This window comes from Alligator mississippiensis, chromosome 16 (genome assembly GCF_030867095.1).
Source record: "Alligator mississippiensis isolate rAllMis1 chromosome 16, rAllMis1, whole genome shotgun sequence".
Taxonomy (NCBI): domain Eukaryota; kingdom Metazoa; phylum Chordata; order Crocodylia; family Alligatoridae; genus Alligator; species Alligator mississippiensis.
Window position 1 is genome coordinate 20427368 of NC_081839.1, and position 21566 is coordinate 20448933.

Here is a 21566-nt window from a genome sequence, read left to right on the forward strand (position 1 = left end):
AGCATGGCACCAAGCTGCAACTTCATTGGCCTTTTGGGAGAAGTTTCTCTCCAGGTTTGTTGGCCGCACACACAGTGATGGCAAGCAAGCGGCCCTCCGACACATCCTCTACCACTGTTGCCACTATTCATCCCCTAACAGCAATGGAAACACACCGGGGTGTGGGGAGGAGAGGGCTGGCCAGAAGGAACGACTCTGCCATCACTCCAGGCTCCCTCCCACAGCTGCTGGCATTGGCTTTTTTGTGGTGCATAAGAGAAAACAAGGGTCCTAGTAGCCTGGTAACAGTTGGGAGGAATGCCAGTGCCCAAGCCCCCTCACCCTACTGGAAGCTGTTTTAATCCCTCATGGTGAGCATAACACATGTAGCTACTAAAGAGGGGAGTCCACAGCCTCCAGCCCCTGGCTCTGCCCAGCAGCCAGCTCTGCCTGAGCATAGCCCACAGTGTTATAATAAGGCTTGCAAGTTGTTCAAAACCCTGTGGCTCTTCTACTTCCTACATTCCCAGCCTGCATGAACAGTAGAGCCACAGAAAGCGAGTGCAAACCAGAGGGCAGCCCTCATGGAAGGCAAGAGGAACAAAAAAGGCCCCTGGAGACAGAGTTCATGTCTTGGCTGAGAGCCCCCGCTAAAATCAGGTCCATTTGTGCCACATGCTATACAGGCAAAGCACAAGAGACAGCCCCTTCCCTGAAGGACTTGATCCAAATGCAAGCAACACAGGAGGTATCAGACCCAACTTAGAAACCAAGAACTGAGGAATTGGAAAAAAGTGGGCTGTCCAAGGACAGAGGCAGGGACTGAGCCTTGACATCTCAACAGACTGCTTAAGAGCCTTCACAAGCTTACTCCTTTAGACAGGCTGAATCTTCATTCAGACTGCAACGTCTTCAAATAGGGACTGCTACTGCAGGTATAGACAGCACCTAACACAAGGGGCACCCTGCCAGTCTTCTAGTTACTAATGCAACATCAGCAATGGCCAAGAATCATGCCAACACCAATAATGGCCTTGGAATTACAGAGGGACCCTAGGGTGGCTGTATGGAGCTCTTGGCTTGGGAAGAAAGTTCCCACCAAAGGCAGCAGAGCACTTGCAATAAGATGCTTGTTAGAGGAAACTAGGAGTGTAGCCAGAGGCTTGTCCTTGGGAGTGGGAGAGGACAGGGAGCAGATCATAGAGACAGGTTAGCCTCTTCAAGGAGCAAGGCCTGTTCCCCGCATGAACAGCAGCCCTCCATGCCCCAGCCTGGCTGCACACTTTTCCTGTCAGAGGGAAACCTTCATCCTAGAGCAGTGATGCGGTTGCAAGATGTTTTGGTACACCCAAGGGCTCTGCATTAGCCCAGATGGAAATGCCTCTTGGCTCCAGCACTCTCCAGTCATCTACTTTCAGACAAAGGGAAACAGCCATATGCAAGTCTGCGCTGGCCTGGGAATAACTCATGGCAGTGCACTGGCTTCACAGGGAGACTTCTATAGATTTTCCTTTAATGTCTGCATTTTGAACAATTACCTTGCCTTCAGCATGTTCCTTTGATAGCTTTATTTTGGTTGTAACTTGTTATCAGGTGCACAACTAGCCACAAATCATTGAGGTGAGTAGCAGGGTACCAGCCTGCAGATGTCTGTAATGTCAGTGAGTCAAGGGCTTAGCAGAAATGACACTTCATTTCTTCTGCTCCAGGGTGACTCTGTTGGCCTTGTCACAGGTAACACTCATTTATCTTGTGCCACATCACTGGGGTATTTTTTGTCCTATTTGTTTGCAGATCTTTGTCTCCATAAAGCCATTAGAGGAGACAATGGGGTCACAGCTCCATGAAATGCCATTGAGGAGACTGGTTAGGAGGTCACGGCAGATAAATACAGCCAGGGTTTCATTGGACTGAGGAGCACAGAATCAACACAGCAGCTGTACTCCCCCAGAGAGTGGTGAGGCACATCACAGCCTGCCTGGAATGTGGTCAGGCTCAGCATTCGGCCACTAATCAGAGAAGTGTTTGCTCACCTCTGCCAGGCTGTTAGAAAGTGACTTCAAGGAGCACAAAGGCCCATCCTACTCTAAAGCATGAGCACTTCCAGCCGAATGAGAGAACATGCCTCAGTTTCTAAGGACAGAGAGATTTAATGGCTGAGATGAATTCTGGAGGCTAATCCTGAAATATGTGCAAAGAACCCAAGCTAGGAATGGATTACTGGGGTTTGGGCTGTTTATACAAGGCCACCTCTACAGAATAAAGAGACATTAGCAGTATAATTCCCTTCATCTGAACAAGGTTGCCTACCCCAATTAGAGACAGTGCAGCAGATCTGCAGCTATTCTAGTGATGAAGCAAGAACAAGCCAATCACTAGCTCACCCCAACCTTTCCAAGGTCACAAACAGTCAAGAGACAGATAGACTCTCCTGTTCAATCTCTGACCCTGCTGCAGGAACACACTAGCAAGTCAGACAGAGCACACTGGCAGGGCAAATGCTCTGCCCCAAGCAGTGCTTCCATATGCAGAACAGGTCTCTGCACCATCCCTAACAAACAAGAGAGACTGGATGAGACACAGACCCCCCCAGTCCTGACTTACAGCTGCATAGGGAATGGATCAGCCCTGCTCCATTTGAGAGAAGCAAGCTACCTGAGGAGAAAGAGTCAGCTAAAGCATCCGACTTACCTCCTTATGTAAGTTTTATCTGCTGTTGCTGAAGCTAATGCAGATCCCTGCTACTGGATGAAAAGGCAAAGGTTTTTAATCAGTTGGTTTCAGTTTGTTTAGTGCAAAAAAACTGAGTGGGACATGATGACAGGCTCCCAACATGAAAAGGATAGTGACCACAGCCACAAGACAGCATCAGCTTAACTGGCGATAATCTACTGCGGTGGGTTTGAGTACAGGAGTCCATCAGCTGTCGGCTCTTGCAAGAGAAACACCCATTCTGATTCGATCCAAATAAAGTGACCAGCAGATCCAGCCCCCATGAACCTTGCTTGCTCCAGCATGAAGCCAAACAAGTCTAACTGAACATGTTTGAACTAGTCGCGTGGCATTAACAGTTCAGAGATTTATCAGAGAGCCTGAACACAGTGCAAGGGCACTATGCCCGAGTGCACCAAGTGATACAATGCTAGAAAGAAAGGGTCATCTACAACATCCTCATTTCCAACACCCTGTACTGCAGTAACTATGGCCACCAATAACCCTAACCTGTCATGGCAGCTCTCAGCCCATCTATGCAGGGAGGCACAGCCTGGTACAACACGCATATCCAAGCAGGTGCTGGTCACAAACCCACAGCAACCCAACTAGGGCTGATCCACATCAGTCAGCTGCATCGAAATGGAAACTTTGGGCACTTTTACACATATCCCAGAGGTGGGGGAGGTGACACTTTAAGTACAGCGGCTCCAAGAGTTGCTTTAATTAAAGAGCTGCACTGTCTTGTGTATCAACGTCCCCACACTTAAAAATGGTGGTAAGGGCACTTGAACTAAAGCTTATTCGACGAGTTTTAGTTCAAGCACTCCCACCGCCATTTTTAAACCTGGGGATGCTGATACATGAGACGCTGGAGGCTGCGGGAGCATGGCAATTGTCACGTACCAGTAGACTTGATTAATCTGCTCTGACGAATTGTAATCACAGCATGTTGGAGCAGCCTCTGCGATCATGTACAGGCACCCTTTGAGACCAAAGTGTGTACGAGACAACTGCAGCCCAGCAGGGCTCATACAGAGCTCCAATGTGACTGGAAATGTGGATGGGCCAAATGGTGCCTTGAGCCCACTGAATGCTTTCCAGCAATCTAGGCTTTCAATGCAGACATGAGCACTGGACTGGAAGGGGACACTGATCACAGAGTCCTTTCCCCTGCCACTGTAGACAGCCACATAAATGTATTTAAGCCCCAAAGAGCACCCACTCCACCCTTTCCCACAAACACAAACCCACCAAAGCATCACAGGTTATGCCAGACTGCAGCGAGGCAAGTCCCAGAGGTGGGAACACTTGTTCCACAGACAATCCTTGTCTCCCTTCTACCACCCTTTCTGCCCCAATGTGCAGAAGGAGCCCCAGACCCCACTTACTGGCTACTTCCAGCGATGCATTCCTGCTTACAGCCTCGCCCAGGTAGTTCCTGGCCACGCAGACGTACACCCCCTCATCAGGCTTGCTCCTCCTGCCGTGCACAATGCGCAGGAAAAAGAGGGAGCCACTGGGCAGCAGCATGCGATGGGAACGGGGGTCCTCTTTGTCTGTCTCCACCCGCTCGCCATCTTTGTACCACTCTATTATTGGGGTGGGGCGCCCCTCAGCTTTGCAGTTGAGCGTAGCTGGCTCCCCCTTGGAGACTATGAGGTCAGAGGGGTGTTCTACTATCCGGGGAGAGGAGTCTTCAAGCCGAGGACGGGACCCTGCAAAGCAAGAGGGAACAGAGATCAGGATGACATCCTAGCTGTGAAGGGCAGAGCTCCTTGGACCTCAGGTGAGTGCAGTAGCAGTTGCCTAGCTAGGAATGACAAGAGGAGACAGGAGCTTGGGAAACACTGTGCTCCAAGGAGCCATGTGACATCCTGCCTGGCATGGGCTGGGGTGCAGCTCTGGGCACTGCCAACAGAACTAACAGCCAGAGATATGCTTGCACCTTTTGGCTTTCTCACCATCCAAAGTCACCTTCTAGCACCTCCAAGGCCTGAGTCCAAGACCTAAAACAGTCTTTGCTCTTTTAGCATCCGTCATGTGTCCTGACTTACTTTCTTGCACAAGCCACCTTCAGGAGACCCCTTACTGATCCCAGGCTACTTCTGGGAGACTCTGCTACAGTCTGTGCTTGCAGGCAAAGGAGTGAGCATCCCACACCTAAAGCAGGAGAGTGTCCAGGTACTTAGGCAGGGGACAAGCATGTGACAACCCTGGAAAGTGACAAGAACCATGACCCAGCCATGCTAAACTGAACAAATGGTCCCCCTTGCTTGCTGCCAAGAAGCTGGGGTAAATAAGCTATTTGCATCTGGCCTCCAAGTATGTGCATTTGTCATGGCTGCACGCAGCATGGGAAGTAGCTGTGCAGCCTGGGGGAACTCACCACCAGGAACTCGCTACTTCAGAGCTCAGGCCCCAGGCCAGCTGCTCAACAGCCCCTACACTTCACTCTGCAAAGGCCCTTGACAAAGAGCAACATTGTTGCCATTTGTTATAAAGCAGTCCTGGCACCTGCAGCCTGGTGAGACTGGCAGGCCCAGGACCAGGTGTATTGGAAGAGAGGGCAGGGGTTCACACACATTATCATGGCTGAAACAAGCTCTCAGCCCTGGCCCTCGGCAGCTGTGGTTCATTACCATGCTGTATGCTGACGCCCCAGCCCAAACTGCCCAACATGCCCATTTGGGGAAGTCTGTGACACTGCGTAGTCACAACTTCCTCAGGGGTCTTGCCCACCCCACTCCATGAAGCAGACAATCCATGTTACCTAGTTCCTGTGGAAGAGCCTTGCTCACCCCACTCTTCCTTGGGGCAAGAGCAGTTCATTTCCCTTCTTGATAGGATTCCTGGGAAGCAGCTGGCTGTTCCAGCTGCTGCCAAACTGACTTCCCATAGGGATGCTTTGAGGACAGGCAGCCCACCTAGCCCATTCTACAAATAGCACATGGCCTCAGGCACTTTGCTGGGACCCTGTCATCTCAGTCCCAGCTTTTGGCTACAAGTAGGCATAAAGCTTCTGTGCAGAGACATAGGCATGGGAGTCTCATCAGAAAAGCCAAGAAGCAAATGTGGCTGGGCTGGGCTGGGCTGGGCTGGGCTGGGCTGGGCTGGATGGTGGGGAGGCAGCAGCAGAGGGGAGTTCCCACCACTGCCAGTCTTGCTCCCTTTCTGTGCTGGGAGCAATGTGGGATGGGCACTTGTTTCTCACTACTCTAAGGCCATTGATTCAGGGAGATGAGGACTGCTGCATCCCAGCTCCCAAGGTCACTAGATGTGGAGAGTTAATGCTGAATGAAGTCAAGGGTTGCAGGAGTGATGGAAGGGCAGTTGCACATAGTGCAATGACAGCCTGTAACAGGGCAAAGAGCTCAGCACTTGAGCCAGAGAAAGGGGCAGGGAAAGTGCTCGAAACTGCTGGAAAGAGAATCTATGGCCCTAGTTTTGGTTCACAGTTACAGTGCTTGTGCTGCAACTGCTTGAAACTCCCAGGATTTTTCTCCTTAACAGACACATGAACGCTCTGCTCTTGTACTTTCTGCTGCCAGGCTGCATTTCTGGCACAGGCTTTTGGGACTGGCTGATGGCTGGAAAGTTATCAACAAAAAGACAGCAACTCCTCAGGCTTGGTATAAAAAAAAAAAACATGGTAAGCTTCTACCACATAGGAGAAACTGCTGCTCTCCTTGCCTCCTGCACAAGCTCTGACCACTGGTATTCAGTGACTGCCAATGCAGTGTGTAATTTGCTTCAGAAGGGTCAGATTTGGGCCATTTACAGACATGTAAAGGAGCATGTATCATGATGCCTCACTGCAGGGGAAGCACTCGCCAACCCAGACAGCTCTCAGCTGAAAAAAGAGTCTGAGGAAACCTAGAGATTATTAATAGCTCATCAGTGAATAATTAAAAACCCCTGGGATCTGCCCCAAGAATGTTTCAGCACCTTAGACAGAGCAGAGCAGATCTTTCCCATCAGACTCCCAGATTTCATTCCTGCATTTCCCAGCCTCTTGCAGCTGAAACAATGAACTGATCTTCTGCCACCCCATCCTCAAGCCCAGCAAAATACAAAGAGCCACCAGAGATGCATGGGGATTCTCCAGAGGGGAAGGGCTGGGGAACAGCCACCCTGACACAGTGGAACCCAAGGCCACTGTCCCTCCCCCCAGGAAGCGGGGCCTGCAGCACCGACATCTGACCACATCACTACGAACCAGGACCTAGGGCACAGACACTGCTGAGTGACTATGCCCATCACACCAGCTAGGGGAGCTCACAGATGGGATGGGGCTAAGCAGTTCTCTATCTCTGCTCCTGAATGGAATTGGCTTTGAGGCTGGGCATTTGTCCAGTCCATTACCAGCTTGCCACATGGCTCATTCAGCTAGCCCATCCCTGCTGTCCCAGGAGCATTTGTCGTGGATATTACTGACATATACACAGGACAAGCTGGGGTTATTAAACACAAATCCACGCTGAGCTGCACAGGGCCAACAGCCACAGCCCATGCTGACCATCTAGGAATGCAGGGGGAAGTTTGGAGGGGGGCAGAAAGGGTTCACTCTGCAGACTGCTATCCTCAGTCTGCATACATGAGGTTATGTACTCTTGGGGGCAGTTTAATAACTGGCTACTGGGTAGCACCCATCAGGTTGGTAATAACCAGGGATCCTGGTTTTCTCTGTTTAAAAATCCCAAATTCTCTGATAAAAAAAACCCTCATATTCTCTTACTTAAAAACCCAAAATCTGTGTTTTGCCATGCTTAAAATGAAATGCCACTATATTGATAAGTACCAGTTGAACACAATGTTTTATTGATATATTTACAATTTTAAAGCAATTTAGAAGCCTACCAGTGCATCAATCATTATAATAAAATACACTCTAAATACCTATATATTCTGGCATTTGATTTCGCTTTTCTTATCATGGAAATATCAGAGCTCCCCTTGCCCCCTTTGCTCACCAGGATGCAGGTCCAGCTGCAGCTGTCCCCCCGACTGCTTTGTGGTGCTGAGGAGCTCTGATATGCCAGTGCCCTCCCCCTGCCCCTCGTTCCCAACCTATAGCCCCCTGGCTCTGCCAGTACCCCTTACTCTCGACATGCTGCCCCTCTGCCCCAGACCCCCACTGTGAGAGGAAGTGGGGGGGGGATGTGGGCACAGGAGATGCGTGGGGAGGCAGGGGAGGTGATGCACTGGAGGGGCTGAGGGGGTGCATGGGCTCCCCCAGATTTCTACACCCTCTCACACTGGGTCCCCCTGCTGGGCTGCAGAGGCAGCTCCTGCCCAGAGCTGGTCTGGCCTGGCTGCAAGCCTGCGCCCCACTGTGGGTGCAGAAATCTGGGGGAGGGGACATGCTCCCCCCACCCTCCCAATGCATCACCTGCTCCCATAGGCTTATCTGGTGGGATCTGTGTGAGCTGCTCTCCACCACATTGCTTGACTGCCATGTGCACATGGTGCCTCCTGCATCCCACTTCTCCAACTCCAAGCAGCCCTCTTGCAGGCTGGAACTCTGCCAGCCTGCAAAAGGAAACCTGTGGTTTCCCGGGTTTTTCTCCTTTAAAGGAGAAAATCCATGTTTTTCCACAGCAAACAGAAAACCTGGATCCCTCATAATAACCATTTCTAGCACACACCATGCCCATCTCCAACACACTCAAGGACAGCACTTTCTCACCCTCTGAGGAGCTGAACCTCCAAGAGGCAGGGCAACCAAGGCCAGAGCATAAGCAGGGAGTATCTGGGGGATGTCACTGAGCTTCCACTCAGTACGTCACCCTAACATTAGCAGTACTAGACCCTGCATTAGCTGGCTTCATACAGAGACACTGGATCTGAGAATCAGAACAAACAAGCTTCTTCCCAGTCTTGAGCATTCAGTTGGGCATTGTAGCATCAGTGGGCTCTTGCCTTCTCTGTGGGACCCATACTCTCAAAATCCACCCTCCATTATGTGCACAGGAGGCACAGAGCCTGCAGAGGCCTAATGCAGATTGCAGCGAGGTGGGAAGAGGGAGCCTAACTTGAATCCCAGAGTCCAGCAGAGCTACAAGCCATTGCCTACAAAGATATCAGTCTCGCTATGCACCTGTGATGTACTCCTTGAGAAAGACTCCCATGGGGGAATTCCTAGTGGGGTTTGGGGAATTTCCATAGCTCAGTCTTGCAGGTAAACGACTATGCATTTTCTCCTAAGCGATGATGCGCGCTTTCTGAGGCTTGTATCCATAAGGGATGGCATCTTCCAAGTAAGAGTATGATTCAAAACCTAAGCTTGAGTGGCTCAGCCAATGGTATAAAGTCTCAATGCATGCAAACAGCAGCGGAGACATTTGAGATCGATACTGGGACCATCACCTTCGACTTGATCAGTTAGAGACTGAGGTCACGACGAGGATCGCACCGGACCATGCCTCACCAGCTAGAGTCAGCTCACAAACTTGGGGACGCCTGACTTGCAAGAGGCTAACAAAGCCTAATTGGACAGAAAGTGCGCACACTTGGCAACCGGCTCTGACTGATAAGTGCCATCAATATACGTTTGTTTGTGGTATTATTGTATGTTATAGTCACATTTTGTGTTTGATTGTTATCTGTAACCATCCCTTTGTTGTTGAACATGATTGTTTAATAATAAACCTTCTCCATGATCTAACCCAGAACTCTCTAGACCCTTCTCTCAGCTCCGGCCGCGACAGACCCCACATGCTGTTGCTGCAGCCTGCCCCAAGGGTGGACAGAGTAGCACAGAACAGTTTACCTGGCAGGGAAGATACCCTTCTTCTTGGCCTTGAATGGCTCAGTGTAGTTAGAGGTGAAGGTCTGTTAATATAAACAAGGATTGGCTGCCAACTCGCAGTGGGCCAGTCACTTCTAGTCCGCAGTTTGCTGGTCCGCAGTTTGCCAGTTCATGGTCACTTCTGGTCCGACAGCCAACTCTCCTGAGGACTGGCAGCCAAACCTTCACAGCCTGGCACCAGCCTACAGCCTGGGGGTTGGGAACCTCTGCTCTAGCTTGTTCCTTTGGCCTTTTGGCTAAGGGCAAGCGAGAATGGGGGGGGGGGGGCCATCCACAGCCTCCAGGATTGGGGCTTCCACGTAGAATACCTGCCATGGATTTGGGAGTTTCTGAAGCCCCAGACTGATGAGTCTGGGAGGTAGGAGACTTGTTAGTGGTAGTGCCACATAGACTTGAATGATTGAGCTCTGCTCAGTTGACAGAATTCAGAACTGATTTGGCCCGAATCATGAAACTGAAAAAACCCAAAACAAAACCAGCTTCCAGGTTGAAGGCAAAGGCTTTAAGAAGCCAATTCTGCATCAGCCTTCTGGGTGCTGTGTTTGCTTCTCTTTCCCCAAGTCCTAAACAGGAGTGTGCTCACAAACTCACTGCAGTGGTGAAAGCAGCTGGGGGGACACAGATTTCAAAACAAGGAATGACTGATGACCCTGGCACTTCCTGCCCTTGAACCTGTCACTCCTACTGCCAATAAACAACATCCAAGGGAGGAAGGAAAGGGGGGAGTGGGAAAGGGGGAGAGAGAAACACACTGTTCGACACAATCGTGGTGCTCAACATGGAAGAGTAGGACACTGCACTCCAGGACCCAGATGGCCTAGGTCTGAGCCTGGGCCTGGGTCTGATGCCCTGTACTGCTATGAATTGCGAACAGATCTGAGAGCTTTATGCAGAACAGCTTCTGCCCAGCAAAGCTGGTGCCTTCAGAACTTTACCAAGAAATGGCAAGAGACGAAAAAAATGAGGATGTAGCAAAGCAGCCTGCAGCAAGCGAGTTCAGATAAGGACATGACCACTAGGAATAAGAACTGCAGACAGAGTGGGGAAGTCCAAGAGCAGGGAGTGGGGACAGGGGTCAGTATTAGGACCAGTTGTATTTATTTAACAGACTCTGAAATGATTGGGAGACCACAGAGCAGAATGCAAGAATAGGACTCCATTGTACATGGGCAGGTTCTTCAGATGCATTTGGTTGTGTAAAGAGACAGGGCCCACTAAACTGGAGCTGCAAAAACCTGTGAATACAGCAGCTGACGTAACAGAGACCAGAGAGGCCAGAAATCCAGAGAGTCAGTTTGGTAAAAAGCCACAAATACACCTGAGGAAAAAGTGGATAGTGCGGTTATGGGAGACTGAAGCCAGCACCATGGGGTTAGGACAGGGGCGGGCAATTATTTTGGGTGGATGGCCTCTTACTGAGTTTTGGCAAGCCATCGAGGGCCTCATGACAGGCAGCCAGGGGCAGATAAATATTAATTTTCTAAATTTTTTAGGGGCCCCGCAGGCCGGATAAAATGGCCTGGTGGGCTGCATCTGGACCGCGGGCCGCATTTTGCCCACTCCGGGTTAGAAGGAACAAGACAAGTAAAGGTGATGGGCTGCTTGAGAACCCATAACATCAGAGAGGTGCAAATGTCCAGGGCACAAAGTAGGGCATAGAGCAGGGGTGGGCAAAATACAGCAAAATATGGCCTGTGGGCTGGATTTGACCTCCGCAGCCTTCTTTCTGGCCCATAGGGCCCCTCCAAAAAACTGTTATTACTGGCCTGCGGCTGCCCCTCTGAAAGCCGGAGGGAGTTGGGCTTTCAGAGGTCACGTACCATCAGATTGGGTGGGATCTGTGCTTCCACCTACATGCAGCTCCTGGCAGTCCAGCTGGAAGCCCCATGTGGAGGCACTGCGTGCAATGATGCATGACTGGACAACTAATGAGTGGGGAAGGGAGCTCCTGCCTGCAGGGAGTGGGGAGGTGGGTGTGGGGTTTGTGGGTGGGTGTAGGCCCACATGCCCCCCTCTCCATCCCCTTATGGCACACAGTCCCCATTGCCAGCAGCAGAAGGCGGCAAGCCCTTAGGGCACTCACAGCCTGTGGCAGGCAGGGCCCTCTAAAGGTGTGCCGTGCATGGCTCCAGCCGAGTCCCAGGAACTGCATACGGTGGCACGGAGCCCACCTGGCCTGGCCCACTGGCATGCACCTTCAGCCCAAACCAGGCTGGCTCTGTGCCAACATGTGGAGCTCCTGGCACTGCAGGTGGAAGCCATGCGCCACTGGGCCAGGCTGGCTCTGTGCCTCCACTTGGGGCTTCCAGCATTCCAGTGGGAAGCTGCACATGGCAGCACAGAGCCCACTCAGCCCAATGATGCATGGACCGGGAGCTGTGGGGAGTTGCACGCCATCAGGCTGGGCTGGATCTGTGCTTCCACATGTGGCTCCCTGCTGGAGTGCTGGAAGCCCCATGTGCACACCCCTGGCAAAGAGCGATCAGCACAGGCAGTAGCTGGAGGAAGTTCCATTCAGAATGAGACACAAAAAAAACAACAAAAAGCAAAGCAAAACAACCAAGCAAAAAAACCCTTTGTGAGCAAAATGCATCTGGCTGTAGAACTGGCTCTGTTGCTTGGGTTCCTTAGAACTTCACAGGACAAAGTAGAGCGAGTGTGCATGGAAACAACACCACAATTAATGTTGGGGAACTGGCTCATCTTCAGGGTGTCTAGGACTCCCACACTGCCCAGTTAGCGTGGGACCTCCTGACCCTGCCACTTCAGCAGCCTACCTGCAGGGCTGGTACAAGCTGGGCTTGGCAGAGGGCAAACTCTTATTAGATGCAGCTCAAAAAGCTACATGGGAAGGAGGGAGGAAGGGAGAAGAGAGGGCTGCAGAAAGCAAGAATTCTGCTCTGTAAAATAAGTCCAGGTTTTAGAACTGGCTTCTGTCCCAGACAGGCAAGATGAAAAACGTTGCAAGGTTTTAACAAAAACCAGGCAAACCTGCCAGGGGTTTTCTGGAACCAAACTGAGAACCTGAGTCACCTCCATCCCAACAAGTGCTCTGACTGTGGGGCAGCTGGCACAGGCTGCCTCTCTCTCCAACCTGAAGAAGTCTAGTCCAAGCTGACTCTGGGCTACAGAGATCAAGATGAACTGGCATTTCTGGATGGAGAAGTGCATCATCCAAAGACTCCTCCAGGCTGTAGTGCAATGTACACTAGAGTAGCTGCAGCCACCTGCAGCACCAGAGGCAGAGGTCTGCATGAGAGAGGTTGCCTACCAACCCCTGCACCCTTGCCTCCCCTGCTGCTCAGACACCCAGCCCTTAGCCATCATAGCACATATTGCATTGCCATACAAACTGGCCCCAGATTCACTCCAGGCACTGAATTTTACCACCGCTCTGACAGCCCATGCTGGGAGAGCTCCCAGGAGCAGATGGTCCTTCCTCCCACAGTAGGTCAGGTGCTGGACATGGCCTTCCAGCTGGGAACATAGGAAACAAAGGCTCCCCACACCCACCTCCCACCCCCAGCCTGCCTACAAGGCAGCAGCAAGGGCCAAAGCTAAATATTTACTTAAAGCATCTGTGCTCTGCACAGTCACGGGGCCACTTGTCCCTACTCTGGGATGACCTGGAAGGCTTGGTGCCCATGGGCTCTGACAAAGCACATACAGACGGGGTAAAATAGCACCTTCCATCTCTAAGGGACTTGGAGCAAGGGACTTAGTTCAGGTACTCAGCTCCCACATCCAGCTTCACACCTCCCATTCACACCCTCTCCCCTGCCCCCTCAGCAACATCAGGTCAATGCAGCCGGTGCCAGAAGCCAGCGATCCTAGACTGTCCTGTCTGCAGGGCCTTGCTTTAGCAGTCACTAGGTCATTGCCAGAGCAGCAGTGAGCAGGGGGGAAAGCTGGGTTTTAAAGGAAAAAAGGTCAGATTTTCAGTTAACTAAAATAAACTTCTTTTTTAACATAAACCTGGTTAAATGTGAATTCTGCTTACCCAGGCAAAGGCTGAAGTTCACTACAATTGAATAAAGTTCTCTAAATAAAAAGACACACTGGGCATATCTACATGTGCCATTATTGCTTATTGCTCCGCAGTTTATTGATCCCAGGAAAGTCCCCAGGCACATGGTTTACACGTGTGCCCAGACTGCAACAAACTGAGTTGGCACAGGGTCTGGGGGATCAGCTTGACAGCCTGGGGCTGCTCCGACCAGGCTCTATGTACTGTGGAGGGGCTAGTTGGGATATGAGGGTGCTTCAGTGAGGGGCTAGCTGGCATGAAGCCCACCCTGAAGCACCCTCGTGCCCCAGTCAGGAAGTCAACATCTACATGTGTACTGCTGAGCATGAAAAAACTGCTGCGGAGTTTATTAGTTGTGTGCCCTAATAGAAGCCCATGTGTAGATGCTGAGATGGTTACTGTGAGGTTAATTAGTCAACTGCACAGTAAACATCTCATGTAGACATGTTCACTGTGTCTGAGAGTTCTCCTCAAACTGCTGTGAGTCAACTGAGAGTTCCCTGAAAATCATGAGCAGGATCCAGTGGGAAGAGACAGTTAACTTCTGAGGTCAACTGCAGCTTTGCAAAAATGTCATGCTGTCCTACACGGTGTAATGCATTGACAGCGGCCTCAGCCATCACAACTTATGCACAATTCTGGTTACGTTGTTTATAGGGTCACTGTTTTCAGCTTCTAATTTTGCAAAAAGCTTTTACCTTATTTGGCCAAGCTGCCACCAGGTCCCATACTCAGTTCAGCAGCACTTCATCCAAATCTAATGGCCTGGAAAGATGGTGCAAGGTAGGGAGAGAAGATCTAGGGTGAGGGGCTGAACAGGTCCGAGGGAAGAGGGAGAAGCAGCCCTGTCAGAGAAGGTCTGAGCTGAGTGATCACTGTTTTGCCTCAATGAAACCAGATCACAAGAAAGGAGGGAGACAGAGCCTCGGTCACATGCTTAAGATGAGGATATTAGAGCAGCTTACCACACCGTGCTGTGGCATCTCCTAGAAGCCCCTTCCCATCTTGTTTCCCTTGCAGTTTGGGGGCTGAGGGGGAGATTTCCCCTTTAGTGACATACGCCCCAGCCATGTCAAAGCAGAACTCCAATGCAGCTGCTGAGCCCTGGCCTGTGAGCACAGGATGAGATGGGATGACATCTGTCAGCAAAACACACCACCCCAGGCGCACTGCATGGCAGCTGTATAGGCAGGAAACAGCACCTGCTACACCCATGCAGGACAATAACTAACCTCTGCTTCCCAAAGCTGAGTAGAGCCAAGACCCTGGCAACAGCCATGAGAGACCAGACTGCCAACTATAACAAATGCACCAACCCCATTTCCCTGCATACCCGCAGCCCTTGCACCAGCCCTGACCCTCAAGCCCAACCACCCCCCCAAATCTCAGTGCTTCTCACCTGCCTACAACTGTAAAAAAGCAGGACTCTATGGGACCTGCAGCAGTCATCTAATCCAGCTCCCTGCTCAATGCAGAATCATCCCCCATCCAAACCATGCCAGTCAAGTCCTTGTCGAATCTATTCCTAGAACTGTACAACGGACCCTGCTGCACAATTACAAGGCATGTTGCCCAAAGAAACCAAAAGCACTGTAACCTACCACAGGTAAAACAGGGAGATGGGGATGTCAGTGCGCTGCTACTGCAAGCCTGTTAAAATGCACACAAGAGATGAGGGCCATGTCCCCTGCTACAGCTTTGTCCCCAACCAGCCTCTCCCCATGCTGTCATCCACTCTTGCCAACTCCAATTCATCCCTTTCAGATATGGGATTCCCCTAGTCCTTTCAGCCTGAATTGCCTATATCCTCTGCAAATCCCGCTCACAAACCCAGGGCTAAGTGGTGGCACTGTGCTCTGATCTGCCTTCATGACAGTGTAGGAGGTAGGTTATGCTGATATTATAAACATCCTCTGGAGGGCTTTCAGATACATCTTTAAGATGCCATTAATCTATAAGCCAGCAGCACTGGGAGCAGCTGCTCTGCATTACAGCTCATTTTGTGCCCTTGGAAACATGAAACAAACCCAGGATAAAACAGCCTGTGAGAGGCAGAAGTAGGGAAACCCTACATTTCCTGCCCCTGAGAGAGCACATCTTTAAACGTGGAACAGCTGTACTACTATGGAGATGCTAGGATGCTGAAGTGATGTGGAAGTGGCTAAAAATTAAAGACCCAGAGGCCAGAAGTTATGGTATAAACCAAGTTCCCAGTGAGACTCCGGCTGCAGGCAGACAGGGTGTGCAGGAAGAGCAGGTTGCTCTGCAGGTGACCAGAAAGCTTCAGCCCCCAGAGCTATCAGAAAGACACCTCACACCAGCACTAATGCTGTAGTCCTGTAACACAAAGATTGATGGGGAATTTGCATATGTTCAATTTGGATCAAGTGATTTAAATGACAAGAGATACTGAAGGCAGCTGGCAGTCAGGCAGACAGATATGTTATGAATCACCTACAAATGCAAGTGATGCTCAGAATATTGTACTCCTGGCATATCACAGCATCCTCCCAGGGCCTTGCTCCACAGGGAATTGGGACTGCTACCCAGTTTCCATGGGATGCAGGAGAGTCCTGTATAACACTCCCTCCCCCTGTGCCTACAGCACTGCCTTCAGGCTTGACAGTCCACTGGCAACTGTAATTATGAGCAAGCATCAGGGATAGGCAGGATGACTTTCCAACAGGTGCTCTTAGCCAGAAGCCATTTGAAGGCATTGCTGAGCCCGCACACAGCTCCCACGGCCTTTGGAGAGTGCTTAGGGAGGCCCCAGAAATGAAAGGCACAGTTGCCGGGTGAGGGGCAGAGTGCAGTGACTCACAGGGGAGGAATTGCCCCCATTCATCAAAGGAACAGAGAAGAGGCAGCAATTTTGCTACTTCAGCCATGATTGGCTTTCCAGGGAGCTGTCACATTCCTATCCAGGTAGTTGGTCTAATAAAAAGATATCACCTTACCACGAGTCCTGATCCTATCCAGGCCACCTCCCAATGGAGAATGGCTGATTATCTGTTCCTTCCAAAGACATCAAGGTAACCTAAATCCTTTACTGCTCATGGACTGCATGGGGGAAAATCCCTGAAGACCTGGTGTTTCACCTGATCATCGCAGCACCTACAGACCCTGTCAGCCCCATGTCTGTAGGGCAGGGGTGGTACAAGAAGGATCATCTCCCTCCTGTTACACAAGGAGTAAAGGGCCAAGAGGAAATGAGCTGCTCAGACAATCTGTAGCAGAGCCAGTAATTGAATCCAGGTCTCCTGAGTCCCAGCCCTGGGCCTTCCTCCTGTATCGCTTGGGCTCCAGGCTGCCTTGTCATAATCAGACTTGCCCTGGTGCAGTGAAGCACAATGCACATTCACAAAGGAGCTTCCTGGGCCTGTACTGTAGGTTTAGAAGAAAGAGACTGGGAGCAAGACTAGGTTTAAATTAAGGTGTTGGAGCAATTAGGATCACAACAGGTTAACACAGAGATGGCCATGATACAGCCCACAGACCAGAACAGCATTCCCCACAGGTCTGGAAATTTGGCAGTGGGGAAACCATCGCAGTGTTAAATGCCATGGTTCCCAGAGCAATACCAGTGGCAATTCTTTTTGTGTAACATATTACAGTGAGCTCTCTACCACACACCCGATAAGCTCCGGAGCTGGCTCGCTTCTAGTGGCCCATTGTGCTAGGCTCCCTGCTGCAGCCAACTCTCTGCCCTCTGCCATTCTGTCCACCTAGCACCCATAGGCTTTCCCACAGCTCAGGCAAAGCTGGTCCAAACCACGTACACAAGGTTCCCCTTACTGGCGTTTGTGTAAGTCGCAAATGAGAGCGTCTTGAAGTCACAACAAGGAACTGTGACTCTCCAGCAAGGTAGCCATGAAGCATTAGAATTATCCTGGGCTGCTCGGACAGTGGGACCTATTCTAAACCCCACAGCAGGCTCACATGCACGCATGTGCACGTGCTTCTTCCTCCTCTAGAGGGAGAGCAGAGATCTTATAGCAGCTCTCTTCCCTGTCTGTTCCTTTGCAAGGCTTCTTTCACCTTTTGTGCTGCTGTTACAGGGAGGTGAAACCAGCATTCACTATGATCTGAAACTTCCCATCTGGATTCTTGCTCTGTTGAAGGCACTGTCAGAGCCCAACCCTTGCTGCCATGTTCATCGCACACTGTGTGCGTGTGTGTGCATGCGCATGAGCTACATCAGTTCAGCTGAGCTCCCTGCACATTATCAACCCACCCTGGTTTTGTTTCCAGCAAAGTAATGCCTATGCACAACGTGTCAAAAAGAAGCCTCTGCCCCCATCACTTTAAGAGAGAAAGAACAGTCAAGTTAAAAGCTAGCTATATTGGACTATGCAGCCAGTAACAGCAGAAAAGCAGGAGGCTTATTTAGGCTAGGGAAAAATATCTGTGCACTGTGGAGAAGCCATGTGATGGAAAAGATAGTACCCAGAGGAATATAAGCTCAGCTCCTGAGTGGAAGCAGGAGCCCTAGCCCTGCACGCTACAGCAGTGTTTCCCAACCAATATAGCACAGCACAAAGGTGTGCCGTCAGAAATGAACAGATGTGCCGCAGGATTTTGCCATGGCAATGAGCTACAATAGGTATGAGGGTGGGAAATGCCTTAACAAGTGTGCCGCACAAAATTTTTTTTAATGTAAGTGTGCCATGGGCTGGAAAAGGTTGAGAAACACTGCACTACAGGGAAAGGAGCTTCAGGAGATGGACCTGCATGCCCCTACCTAAGGTAATCTAGAGGGCTGAAAGGAGACAGCCAAGAGAAGAACATGAAGAGTTGGAAAACAGTGACCTGGAGTGGGGGTTGATTTTAGCTGGACATAGTTTCCTTGTATCTTGGTTTGTTTATAACCAAAGGACTGGGCTGTGGATACAGGGGAGTTTTGGAGGCCATGCAGCAGGATACCAAAGGGGACACTTTGTGTTAAGCCCTGAATAGGGCAGGGACACAGTGGGGCTGGGAAATCCTAAGCTCCTTTAGCAGAGACCCAGGGCAGCAGGTGGCCACACCACAGTCTGGAAATCACTGCTCTAGACACTAGGACCCAAAACAATGGAAGTTTTCACCAGCAGCACTAGTGCAGGTGTAATACAGCTCCGAGACAAGCTAGAGACCACCCATATATGAGCAAATAGGGGACCGCTCTGCCAGCACCTCATGGCCTCCCAGCTGCTGCAAAGCTTGAGGTTAAGCAGGAAGGGGTGGGGGTCCTAAACCTCCATGTGTTCCCTCCTTCGCCCATTTGCAGCACTAGTACCACCCTGCTGCTGCTCACACCAGCAGATCCACCCGCAGCATGATGTGGATAGTTCTACATTCCTGCATAACAGAGCTCACCAAAGTAGCAGAACTGTCTCAGTGTCTCTAACATCATACAGCTGCTAGTTGCCAGATCTGTAAGCAGCAGCAGGGAGGGAACCATCTGTTACAGACTTGGAAGGACTACCCCACATCATCTACTGCAGCATCCCGGGGAAAGAGCCCTGGTTTAAGAGTAAATTAAGTCCTACACCCATCCACCAGGGAACGCCTTCTGCTCAGCACAGGGCAGAGCACAGAAGCTTTGAAAGAGTATGGATGTACTGTGGTTAGCCCCAAGGCTTGTTTAAATTATCAAGGAGGCCTAAGAAGAGCTACTGAGAACAAGTTCCTTTTGGTCAAGTTGGAACAAGTTGGATTTTTGGTCTTGGAAAGATGTACAAAGTAAGCCAGGTTTGAGGAAACGGGTCTATAGCTTCAAGTCCCAAATGCTCCAGGCCAGCACTTCCACAAAGACAAATCAGCTCATGCTTGAGCACAGTGTCCTGTACCCCTTTCCCCTAACAGTGCTTCCAAGCATAACAATATTCTCTATTCTGTGTCTCCATCATGCATCTGGCAAGGGTTAGAACTCAGATAACCAGAAGGCTCCTAATGAAGCAGTTCCTCAGGGAGGGGCTGTGTTCACACCAGACTGCAAACTCCAGCCTGCAGCTACTGTAGCCTACTTGTTGGAGAACATCTCACCAACCAGAGAACCTGGTCATGGTTGGATTCATAGATGCTAGGGTTGGAAGGTACCTCAACAGATCGAGTCCGACCCCCTGCCTAAGCAGGAAAGAGTACTGGGGTCAGATGACCCCAGCCAGTTGCCTGTCCAGCCTTCTCTTAAAGACCCCCAAGGTAGGAGACAGCACCACTTCCCTTGGAAGCCCATTCCAAATTTTGGCCACCCTTACTGTGAAGAAGTTTTTTTCCTGATATCTAGCCTAAATCTGCTCTTTGTCAATTTGTGACCATTGTTCCTTGTTACCCCAAGAGATGCCCTAGTGAACAGAGCATCTCCGATTCCTTGCTGCATCCCCCTAATGAATTTGTAGGGGGCCACAAGATCACTTCTCAGCCTTCTTTTGTAGAGTCTGAAGAGGTCCAGGTCCCTCAGTCTCTCCTCATAGGGCTTGTCCTGTACGCCCCTAACCTTATGAGTAGCTCTCCTCTGGACCCTCTCAAGTCTATCAACATCCTTCTTGAAGTATGGCACCCAAAACCAGACGCAGTACTCCAACTGCAGTCTGACCAGTGCTGCACAGAGGGGAAGTATCACCTCCTTGGTTCTATATGTCATGCATCTGCTGATGCATGATAAAGTGCAGTTAGCTTTGCTGATGATTTCATCACACTGACGACTCACGTTCATCTTGGAGTCCACTATGACTCCGAGATCCCTTTCTGCTTCTGTGCTGCTGAGAGGGTAACTTCCCAGCCAGTAGGTGTGCTGGATATTTTTGTGCCCTAGGTGCAGCACTCTGCACTTGTCCTTGTTGTACTGCATCTTATTGTGTACTGCCCACTTTTCTAACCTGTCCAGGTCTGCCTGCAATCGTTCTCTACCCTCCAGAGCGTGCACTTCACCCCACAATTTAGTATTGCCCGCAAACTTGGACAGAGTACACTTCACACCCACATCCAAGTCACTGATGAAGATAGTGAAGAGTACAGGTCCAAGGACCGAACCCTGAGGGACCCCACTACCCACATCCTTCCAGGTCAATACCGACCCGCCTACTACCACTCTCTGGTTGTGACCACTAAGCTAATTTGCCACCCACCCGACCGTGTAAACATCTATGTCACAGCCTCTTAATTTATTTATGAGAATGGAATTAGATACTGTACTGAAGACCTTGCTAAAATCCAAGAAAACGACATCCACCTCTATTCCTATGTCTAAGCATTTTGTGACCCTGTCATAAAACGAAACCAGATTTGTCAGGCATGGTCTACCTGCTACGAATCCATACTGGTTGCCTTGCTGCATTATTTTTCTCACTGGACTCTCACAAATATGATCCTTCACAATCTTTTCAAAGACCTTTCCAAGGATGAAGGTGAGACTGACTAGCCTATAATTACTCGGATCCGCCTTCCTCCCCTTCTTGAAAATAGGGAGCACACTCGCCCTTTTCCAGTCCTCCAGGACCTGACCCAAGCACCACGAGCACTCAAACAGCCATGCCAGGGGTTCTGCTATGACACCGGTCAATTCCTTCAGTACTCTCGGATGCAGCTCATCCAGGCCTGCTGACTTGAACACATCCAGTCCATCCAAGCGACTCTGCATCAAGTCAGCACTGACAGTTGGTGGGCTGGTGTCCCTCTGATGCCCATCTAAGAACCCATTAGGAGACTTACTGTGGCGGAGCACAGGGTGCTCCTGCCACTTGCAACCAGTGGGTTGTGTAGCCCCGGTGCGAGGGGGCGGTAGTGAGAGGCCCCGGTGGGAAGGGGGCCACTGATGAGGAGCCCGAGAGGGGCGGTACATCGAGCCCAGTAAGGCCAGCACAATGATAGGCCTCAAGGGCGCAGGGTCCTGCGGTAGCAGCCCGTAGGGGAGAGTACCCTCGACTGGCCCATGCTGGGGCCAGGACCAGGATGGTCAAAAGGGCCAGGGGCCCACCGCGAGGGACGCCCAAGAGCCGGGGGCCTGGGGTCCCGACTGGCCTTGAGGTGGGCCAGGGCTAGAGGCCGAAGGTTCCAGGG

The 21566-nt window shown here is 50.9% G+C and overlaps 1 protein-coding gene across 10 annotated transcripts in view; it reads right to left on the bottom strand.

Moving 5' to 3' along the window:
* ROBO3 (roundabout guidance receptor 3) overlaps window positions 1–21566 on the bottom strand; it is a 283680-nt gene that overhangs the window by 120602 nt on the left and 141512 nt on the right. For all 10 annotated transcript variants that reach the window (XM_019490162.2, XM_019490161.2, XM_019490165.2 and 7 more), the window contains exon 2: window positions 4083–4409. In XM_019490162.2, coding sequence (XP_019345707.2) covers window positions 4083–4409 — 327 coding nt within the window. The remainder of the gene's footprint in view (window positions 1–4082; window positions 4410–21566) is intronic.